Source organism: Cydia splendana, chromosome 1 (assembly GCF_910591565.1).
Source record: "Cydia splendana chromosome 1, ilCydSple1.2, whole genome shotgun sequence".
NCBI lineage: Eukaryota > Metazoa > Arthropoda > Insecta > Lepidoptera > Tortricidae > Cydia > Cydia splendana.
This window is the reverse complement of record NC_085960.1, coordinates 17,418,870-17,429,781: the sequence shown is the minus strand read 5'-3', so window position 1 is coordinate 17,429,781 and position 10,912 is coordinate 17,418,870. Positions and strand designations below refer to the sequence as shown.

The 10,912-nt window shown below is 40.4% G+C and overlaps 1 protein-coding gene across 1 annotated transcript in view; it reads right to left on the bottom strand.

Moving 5' to 3' along the window:
- Nucleotides 1-93: 93 nt before the first annotated feature.
- The window catches only part of LOC134795388 (protein croquemort-like), a 32,100-nt gene continuing 21,281 nt past the window's right edge, over nucleotides 94-10,912 (bottom strand). The window contains exons 6-11 of the mRNA XM_063767223.1: nucleotides 8,835-9,043; nucleotides 5,068-5,176; nucleotides 3,071-3,231; nucleotides 2,539-2,643; nucleotides 609-756; nucleotides 94-329 (exon numbers count right to left, since the gene is read on the bottom strand). Of these exons, the coding sequence (XP_063623293.1) occupies nucleotides 216-329; nucleotides 609-756; nucleotides 2,539-2,643; nucleotides 3,071-3,231; nucleotides 5,068-5,176; nucleotides 8,835-9,043 (846 nt within the window). The 3' untranslated portion in view covers nucleotides 94-215. The remainder of the gene's footprint in view (nucleotides 330-608; nucleotides 757-2,538; nucleotides 2,644-3,070; nucleotides 3,232-5,067; nucleotides 5,177-8,834; nucleotides 9,044-10,912) is intronic.

Sequence of the window (10,912 nt, the reverse complement as noted above, 5' to 3'; positions counted from 1 at the left end):
AGTATACAGTCTTTTCATCTTGGGTCTAAGATTTTTACATATTTATTTCTTGAAATATTTATTCAACATTTTTACCAGCTTCATTTACAGTGTAGTTCATTTAGTTCTCACCCCTATGTTTATGACGTCGTTAATATCCGAAGGCATAGAATGGCATATCACACTATAAGCTTTAATAATTGTAAGTAATAACAGTACCCTTAAAACCTTCCTAGTCATTGTTCGTCCGAAGTGGACTCGGCGGACAGTATGGGCGTGGTCTCGGGCGAGAGCACCAGTCTTCTTATTAGTACTATGATGCCTGACACTATTAGAACAAGTCCCAGGCCCTGCAAATAAATATTGACAGTTATATGTATGATATGTTTAAATTGTTTAACTCACAAAGAACCGCTCAAAGCTAAAATATTACGATAGGGATAATTTCTTCTTGTACCGTAAAGTATTAAGCAGCCGGAAATGTAACAACACTCACAGTCAACGTGTAAAGCGCGTAAGGAACGCTGTATCGCAGGTTGAGCGCCATCCGTAGTCCCATCCCAAGTGCTTAACCGGATCCCCGTCAGGTGTACAAATCGGGGAACAGACGGAAATGTAACAATACTCACAGTCAACGTGTAGAGCGCGTAAGGAACGCCGTACCGCAGGTTGAGCGCCATGCGCGCCATGCGCGCGTAGTCGGGCGTGATGTGGACCTCCTGCCGGAACCAGAACATCGGCACCAGCGTGTCCGGGTCCGGCAACTGGTTGTTGAGGCTACAAATAACAGACAAACATCAGCAAAAAAACCGGGCAAGTGCGAGTCGGACTCGCGCACGAAGGGTTCCGTACCATAACACAAAAAAAAAACGAAAAAAAAAAAGCAAAAAAAAAAACGGTCACCCATCCAAGTACTGACCACTCCCGACGTTGCTTAACTTTGGTCAAAAATCACGTTTGTTGTATGGGAGCCCCATTTAAATCTTTATTTTATTCTGTTTTTAGTATTTGTTGTTATAGCGGCAACAGAAATACATCATCTGTGAAAATTTCAACTGTGTAGCTATCACGGTTCGTGAGATACAGCCTGGTGACAGACGGACGGACGGACGGACGGACGGACGGACAGCGAAGTCTTAGTAATAGGGTCCCGTTTTACCCTTTGGGTACGGAACCCTAAAAATTACCTTGTATTGCATGTAAACATTTAACTCTCATTGTTTAAGTATTTTAAGTCTCATTTTTTACTTTACGATTGCCTTGTCATGAGCACGTTAGTACAACATATTTTACTCTTTTTTTTTAACTATCAATGCAGTTCTCCTAATAACATTAAATTACGCATCTAAATTAGTAAAAATGTTGTACCTTAACATACAAAACCAATAATGTGTAATAGTTTTTGTTTATGATTCCCGTTCCGGTCTTCATTCATTAGCAATTCCACTTCACCAATGCAGGCCTCCGTCACACGCTCAAGGCCACGCGCTATATGCCTACCGCTCGGCGTATCGTCGACGATACAACCGACAGAGGGCCGCCGAACGCCCGCCTCAGCGCTCGCACCGCATTGCACCGCGCGTTTCCCGCGCTTATGCTTCGAAATGCCGAAACCTTGTGCAGTAGATGGGTGAAAAAGTAAAAAAAAACAAAGGAAAAAGCCTATAATAAAAATTCATCTTTTTATGGCGGGCTAAAGGTCCCACCTGAAAGTTTAATAATTATATTGAAGGGTTAGAAAAAGTATTTTTAAATAATTTTGACGACGTAATAATTAATCGGCCTGGTAGCACCGTATTACAACTTTTAAAAACCGTTGATTGTCCGTTGCTTTGCTCCTGAATATTTATTAAAATTATTTACGCGATTTGGGATATTTTCAACTACTTATAAAATTTTAATAACAGAGAATTCCGAGAAGTGAAAAAATTATAAATCATTATATTAAAACTAAAACATATTTGATTCGCAACATTCGTTTTATTACAATAATCATCATAGGTAGGGTAGCTACAACCCTAGCGCATTCTTACGATGACGCGTTGGCACGTGACTCGAACGGCGGGCAACACACTCTCGACTCTTTGTGCGCGTAATTATGGTACATTTCTTCTTGTCCTGAGCAGCAGGTATTATTATTAAGGTTCTGTAGGCTATTATAGCGTAGGTATTTATGCTTTTGTTTGGGAATGAAGTATCTGTTACGTAGTAACTATTTATTAATCTGTGACCAATGTTGCTTTTAGTTAATGCAAATGTTTGATTTCTTCACGTAAATACTATATTCGTTATAAATGTGCCAATAAGATTAAAGGTCATCATATTTTATTTATTTATTTATTTTGAATCATATCCTTATATACATCAATAATGGAAGGATTTAGAAATGCAACTGTCCTGACGCACCTAGTATTAATGGTGGACTAACATGTTGATCTATAGCAACATGTTGTTACATGTTGGTTAGCTCAGTGGACATTTGCTGCGGCATGGCCACGGCCAGCCAGTCTAGAGTCGTGTTTTGGTTCTGTCTTTTATATTATGTGCAGAGCAACTTACCTGACTAGGTTTACATGTCGGACTAGCATGTTGATCTGGAGCTGAGCGGCGACCTCGAGCGGCATGCCCGTGAACATCTCTAACGCCAGTCTGAAGTTATGCTCACTGTTGACAACAAAACATTTTAAAACCATTAATCACAAGATCAAAACACAAATAATACTGTTAAAGAGGCTGAAAAATAAGCATGGACGAGTAGGTTAGTTTGATGATCCGAGTGTCGACCAAAAGTAAACCTGCACTGTCACGCAATCAATGCGTGGAAAACAAAAGTATAGCGGCTTAAAAACATTGTTTACAACTAGTCGCTACTTTCTGGTCTTAACTCTTAAATCCGCAAAAAACACGGAAGTGAGTGAATTTACCTACTCGCCGCTCAATGGCTGTAATGAATCTGGTTATGAAAAAAAATGAGTCAAAGGTTATGTCCAGTATTTTGAACGTTGTCGAGTTAAGGGTAAATTTAGACCATTTTAGCCACATTTTCGAGGCAGGAACGTGAAAAAAGTAGACACAAGAGTACGGCACTCACTCGGTAGGCTCCAAGCCGTCTATCTTGCTGGGGTAGTAGGGGTCGGTGTGCAGGAAGTGCGGCAGCGACACGAAGGCGGGCGCGCCGTAGCGGCACGCCGACACGTTGAGCGCGCCGGGCGGCAGGCAGTCCCTGTCGCGGGTCAAGTCGCAGTAGCACGCCTACAAACCACCTTTACATTTTAAACTTGGAATAGATTTTTCTCAAAAATGGACGGCAAAGTCGACTTTGCCGTTTAAAAAATAGGTTGCGAAGCGCGTAGTTTATGGTCAGTCAAAAATTAAAAAGTTAAAAACATTGCAGTCTCGATTTTGGGACTGCAATGTTGCATACAAATTCCATTATTTGTCGAGTTCCAAACTTTTTAAAAGTTGAAATGGCCATATCAAATGAAGGCACAGGCCCATTAAACAGCCAAACAGATGATTAGTACCGCGACTATTTAGCTGTCTCAAATAGGTTGGCGTATTTTCGGCAGAAAAATACACTTTTATTTTTTTATTAAAAAAATAAAAAGGCGGCAAAGCTAATTTTTTCAATTGTTTCTACTTTTTTCTGTGAAAATATATACGTAAGAAAGTTGCTTTTGTAAAATATTTCTATGATATTTATATTTCTTGCACCATTTTTGAGAAAAGCACTATATATGACTCGGCTGGAAGGCTACTTGCTGGCTTCGGATTCAATTAAACGGACTCCCAAGGTCGTCCGTTTAAAACGAATCCTCAGCCTGCAAGTAGCTACTTCCGAGCCTCGACAATAATGTACTATTTCTCAAAAATGGACGGCATAGTCGACTTTGCCGTTTAAAAAATAGGTCGCGAAGTGCGGAGTTTATGGTCAGTCAAAAATTAAAAAGTTAAAAACATTGCAGTCTCGATTTTAGGACTGCAATGTTGCATACAAATTCCATTATTTGTCGAGTTCCAAACTTTTTAAAAGTTTAAATGGCCATATCAAATGAAGGCACAGGCCCATTAAACAGCCAAACAGATGATTAGTACTTATTACATAATGTTGTCACCGCGACTATTTAGCTGTCTCAAATAGGTTGGCGTATTTTCGGCAGAAAAATACACTTCTATTTTAAAATTTAAAAAATAAAAAGGCGGCAAAGCAAACTTTTTCAGTTTTTTCTACTTTTTTCTGTGAAAATATATACGTAAGAACGTTGCTTCTGTAAAATATGTCTATTATAGTTATATTTCTTGCACCATTTTTGAGAAAAGCACTATATATGACTCGGCTGGAAGGCTACTTGCTGGCTTCGGATTCAATTAAACGGACTCCCAAGGTCGTCCGTTTAAAACGAATCCTCAGCCTGCAAGTAGCTACTTCCGAGCCTCGACAATAATGTACTATTGTTTGACATTGCTGACTCAATAATGCGTCCGTGGCTTGAGTTTCCAGTTGAAGGTTGACTTTATCGTGCACACAACTGATTTTCCTAACTTTCTTGCAAATTTTGTACCATTGCGAACCATGTTAAAAGAAAGGGACGACGATGTTCTTTTAACCCACAGACTTTTTTTAACCCGAAGGATATTTAGACAGTAGATACAGTCTTATCATGCACTATAATTAGAATGACAGAGTTACGGGTAGAAGCCAGATGTTTTCTCAAAGGTAGACCACGATTAACCTTTTGGAGGCCAAGAACATCTAAAGGCGTCATTACTAGTCGTGCCCACCGCGTCATGGAGATGGACAACTATAGGTGTTATGGCGTACGCTGTCAAAGTAATCTTCACAATTTCAAGAAGGGTTTACATTATAACTCGCTTTCGCCCGTGAGCGTGGCGTTTAAGTGACGTTTTGGTCATATCATAACGTAAAGCGTTCAGAGGGTTAAGTAGAACAAAGCTTGGATAAATATGACTTCGATTTTTAGTACACCGAGCCCCAGAAATACATCGCCACTTTATAAATGAATTCCATTAATAATGTATGCATGCAATTTTGCCGCTAGCTGTACGATGATAGTACATTGTACCTACCGTGCTAGGGAAGTTGTACCCGTTGTCGAACACGGACACGTTGGCGGCGTACTGAACTCCGTCTATGCCATCCACGTGCACCTCCTTGTCTATACCCAAGGTCAGGTACCTGGAAATAGACCAACAAACATTCAATTATCTATTAATTAAACAAGTATGGTTTCTGTGGCTGTATCATAGACCGCCGCATATATCAAAATCTAACGATATTAACTAAGAGTTTGTTTTTATAATATAATATTTTTCAAACTCGATGGGTACCTGTCAAACCTGACCTGTCATTTCAATACAATTTTGCGAGATTTGGCAGTTTTAGGTTATAAATTATATGAAGATGACAGGTGTCCTCCTAGACTTCGAGTTTAAAAAATATTTATAACAAAGCGTAACATGAGAGTCCGGGCACCCGTAGAAAAACCATTTTTGAACGTTTTTATTTACCTTCACGACGAATCGATCTATTCCGATACGATTTTCTGTAAAGGATTTTTGATAAATAAATTCAGCGATGGTTCTTACTTCTTAGATGAGCGTTATGGTTTTAGTTTTCTAGGGCCCAATGCAACAATATTCGTTTGTTTTTATTTTTTATCATTTAAAGGTATTTTAGGCAAACAGTGCAAGAGCTAACCGACAGCCCCATAGCTTTATTTTTAACCTATCGTTACTACTTCATTTCTATTAGTAGTAAAATATGGGTGTTTTCAGTTTTTTTTATGCCTTTTTTTAATGGATGGTACCGTGGATCTACTTTTCTAGCCTATAATATTCTCAGCATGCTTATCGCAACTTATGTAAAGCGCCGTAGCAATAAAGGTCTCCGCTTTTAAATAAACAATAATTATTAGCTATATATAATGTCATGCGATGCAATCTTTTCTTTATCATGTCTGGAATAATAAGTTTTTTTTTTATAAATTCATATAGTATCAGCTAAATAGATAATTGAGATAATATATGCCCTATGTACGACTGGACTGTATCAAGTCAAGCTGATAAGCACAGGACAGGTGCGCATTTTTTCTAATCCCCTTACGTATTTTCGATCAATAATAAATAAAGCTATCTGAAGGTTGTCTGGAAGAGATCGCTGTTTAGCGATAAATCCGCCTGTTGTTACCTACACCGTTAAACTCCAATGTATTTTCTGTATCTTTTGTTTTGTAGTGTGCAATAAAGTATTTTATTATTATTATTTGTATCTCCGTTACAAACTCTCGGGTTTTTAAGCCAGGTCATTTATAAGGCGTGCGTGGGGATATAGATCCAACACGTAGAGGCCGTTTGGAGAGCTTTGATGCCATGTAGAACGCCTGCTGGAACCCATTCACGGGTACATAAATAGATACCCGTAAACCGGTTTCAGCAGGCATTGGGAGCTATTATAGAAAAATGGAAAGAGTCCTGGTCTATGGTTTAAATTTGGGTGGAAAATAAACGGACACCTGCCATAACATTGTGTTATACAGTGTTATCGAGGCAGGCGGTGACTCGCCACTCGTTAGATGGGCACCTGATGCGCCATCGTGAAGACGGCCAGGTGCAACACCGGCATGAGCGGCTCAGGGGTGTCGAGAGGTGGTGCTGCGCTTTCTCCGAAGTTACTCGCGGCGTTATGCCCTTTAACACTTCCACCCCTGGAGCATATAGCTCTAGCGACTCCTCTCTGGACGGCCAATGAAGGCAAGCCAGAGCTGAGAGTCCTGCGGGTCCCCTTGGGGTCCACTCCAACCGACGAAGACACGCCGGAGACGGAGACCCTGACCGACTCTCGGGAGCACTCGGGTCCGTGGGGTCGTTACTCCCCAACAGCTCGCCACAAGCCGCCCTGCGGGCTTATTATTATTATTCTCTTTATTTATTTCTCATCTTAAGTTATTATTATTTGTATGTCTTTCCCATCACGGAACAATGGTGTTCCGGACCTTTGGGAGGCGTGCGCGGAGCCGAAGCCAACACGTAGGGCCTCTACGTGTTGGCTGACTTTTGACACTTTAATAAAATGTAAGGGGTACACCGAGCGGAGGCTGCCCTTGCCCGTGCCATGGGACGCACGCAGAGGCAGCACCCGCCAGGGTGTAAGGACTATTGAGAGTTGATGGAATCTAAAATGAACTAGGTTATTGGGTGAAAGCGATGGACTAAGAACTGAGCTATGGGGTAAAAAACCGGACGCCTGCCTAATAAAACGGTATGCAATTTTATTTCCGGCAGACGGTGACTCGCCCTCACAAGATTATTATTATTATTATTATTTGTATCTCCTTGGATATCACGGGCCTATAATCCCGGTTTTTTGATAGGCTTGCGTGGGGACACAGATCCAACACGTAGAGGCCCCTTGGAGAGCTTTTATGTCTTGTAGAACGCCTGCTGGAACCCGTTCACAGGTGCAACAATAGACACCCATGAACCGGTCTCAGCAGGCATTGGGACTATTGTAGAAAAAAAGAACAGTATACCGCGGTCTATGGATTGAAGTTTGAGTGGACTATGAGACTGGGTTATTACAAAGACGTACGGACACCTGCCATAACAATGTTTACACAAGTTATCGAGGCAGGTGATGACTTGCCGCGCACTAGATGGGCCCCTGAAACTGCCGTCGCGAAGACGACCAGGAGCAACATCAGTGTGAGCGGCTCAGGGGTGTCGAGAGGTGTGCGCCGCTTTCTACCCAGTGGCTGTTAACAGCCACTGTGCCAACTCGCGTCTTATGCATCTTTCACTTCCACCCCTGGAGCATATAGCTCTAACGACTCCTCTCTGGACGGCCAATTAAGGCAAGCCAGAGCTGAGAGTCCTGCGGGTCCCCTTGGGGTCCACTCCGACCGACGAAGACACGCCGGAGACGGAGACCCTGACCGACTCTCGGGAGTACTCGGGTCCGTGGGGTTGTTACTTCCCAACAGCTCGCCACAAGCTGCCCTGCGGGCTTATTATTATTATTATTATAATATAAGAGGGTATTTGACTATTAGCCAAATCAGTTTCTTTTTTGGAACTGTCAAATCGATTTGCCATTATGGAATTTATATGAAATTTTACACAATGACGGTCACGGTCAAGTTACCTACTCTTTATACTTCTATGACATTTATAAAATAGAAAATGTGTCTTAAAATAACTCTAGGTTTCTCTATTAATGTTCTGGTGCTTTATTTCATGCATGGTGTGAAATAATTTATTTTAAATACAGTCAAATATCCTATTATTTTAAGTTTAAGTCTATTCATATTTATTGATGTAGTGAATCGAGCCAACGCAGTATTATCTAACGTAAATACAATAGTAATCTTAATCACTAGAAGTAATGGTTATCTGGGCATTTATTTATTTTTGTTCAATATTAAGGAAATCAGAAATATTGGAATAATACTCATAAAACGAGGATTTAGGTAGTGCACCGTAAAAAGAAACACACAACAACAATTAGGTACATGAGCCATGACCCTGTTAGCGCCTTCTGAAATAGGTATAGAGAAGTCTATGTTTGTCTCAAGTTTTTTTTTACTTGTATGTATAATTTTATTCCAGGCTAGCAGGCTACGGGAACTATGCTCACTACGGGAATTATTCTCGAATGGGAACGTTTACCATACAAAAAGGAGAACATCTTCGAGAACGGCACAACTCTAATTACAGTTGCCAAAATACAGCCTTTTACAGGTCTAAAGGACGGACGGGTTTAGACTTGGTACATGATCTCGATGACAATTTTCAACACTCCAATTGGCACTCTTAAAAAGCAGAGAATCAATACTCACGTGCATATATCAGGCGCGAACACCTGGACCTCGGGCTGGCCGAGCTCCGGCGCCCACAGCTCCCCGCTGGAGCCGCGCACCTCGCCGCACTCGTCGCGGTACAGGGTGCGGTTGGAGTACTTCCATTTCTCGATGTTGCCCAGCTCGAAGAAGTCCGCCGCGCCGGTATTCATGAGGAATATGCCGTCGTATTCCATGGAGCCGTTACGCTGTAAAAGAAAAGGGTATTTATTTAGTAACGGCCCTCTAGTCTATATATGTATAATTACCCTGCCTACGAAGTTCGAGGTCCTGAGTTCTGTGGGACTTATGTGAGATTGTCCCACAATATATAATTTATTATTATATTTTTTTAGTTAGACCAAAAAGAATAGATAGTATAGAGGGGTCCTGTCATTGTAAATTTTGTAGTCACTGTAAATTTACTGCCATCTATCGACACACGACTAAAACTCAAAATGAAAACGTATAAAGTTATCAAAAAATGTATATATATGGATAAATGATTTTATTATTTTTATATCATTTTGATCCATGTTCATTCACTGATATCTATGTGTTAAAATTGTTAAATATGAAACGGTGTCGTCACGCCATCTAGCCGAGGATAGGCTAAAGGTGTGTGCGGCATCTATTCGAGAATGACTTTTACTTGAATTGCGAGGCACGTTTTTTCCTTAGACTTTATTCGTCTTATACGAAGTTACATATGTCTTTGGTTTGACTATATTGAACTTTTTACCACTCACAGTGAAAGGACCTTTAAACCTTACACCATTCCTTGATATAGTGGCTCCAACTGACCTTATTGTCATTATGTCAAAACTAATTGGGTGAAAGGACCTCATGGTCTCCATATGGGGTACGGAACCCATCGTCATGAACCCACTTTAATCATTTTAATCACGATCGCGGCCGATCCTAATCGATCAGCTGTTGCGGTGCTATTTGGTAACCATTACGTGTTGGTTACTCCCCGATTACGCTGGCGTTCCATAACGCACGCCGCATTCTTCAGCGAACGCTTTCGCTTCTTGAATAACCGATTTTATTGGTATTTGGTTCAGGAAAGTAAAAAAGGGACATAAGTAGTTAAACTAAAATTTAGGGCATTCACTTATTACTACAATATTATACAAATAAATTACGGTCTAATGGGGTCGATCCTGTAAATGTAAATGGTTTATGGCAAGAGTTTCCAACCACTGGGGCGCGCCTCTCTAAGAAGGCTTCGCAAAAGGGCATGGAAGAAGAGGGAAAACTTTACTAACAAAGGAGACCTGAAACCCACGAAGCTTAATGACAGGAAAGAAAACTTTTAACTAAGGGGAGTTCAATAACAAAATGATTGTAAGACAAACTCTGTAAGAAACAAATGCGTTGCAATAAATTAAATATTTGACTTTCCTCGTGTTTTGTTCCACAGCGAACTTGAAGAATTTGTGGTCTATTGATAGGAAAATCTCTCGATCTATTTATTTCTCTTGTATCCAAATAAAATAAATGCCCACGCTTTCGTATCTATTTATTATATTCTAATAATTGAAAGACTATTTATTGCTATAAACATGAAATCACGAAATGAATAAGTATGATCTAATTCTAAATCTAGTAGAGTCCAAACCATTACCTCTTGAATGTTTCTGTGGAACAGCTTTTTTTGACCCGGTAGTTAGGTAAAGTAAAGATTTAGCGCAAAAATTACCTACAGTTCAATATCTAATATACCTACCAGTAGCGGCGGCTTCATACAACCCGATTCCCACCGGCTTGCCTAAAATTTATTGCTACATATATATCCATAACGAAAACACTACGTATTACCTTGTAATCGATAACACGATTTACTAAAGCTTCACTATTGATTAAATTTCAACTAATCATAGCGGGCGCGCGGGCGACTAAGTTTAAGCTTGAGTATTCATTCATGAGCCACCACACACATACGAAAACTCACGCACACGCTCATAAAGTTCGCTAAAGAAAGTCCGCGTATTTACGCATCAAAATAACACGGTTTTGTATCGAGTTATTCATTTAAATAAAAACCTTAAACGTAACATGATAAGGTTTATATT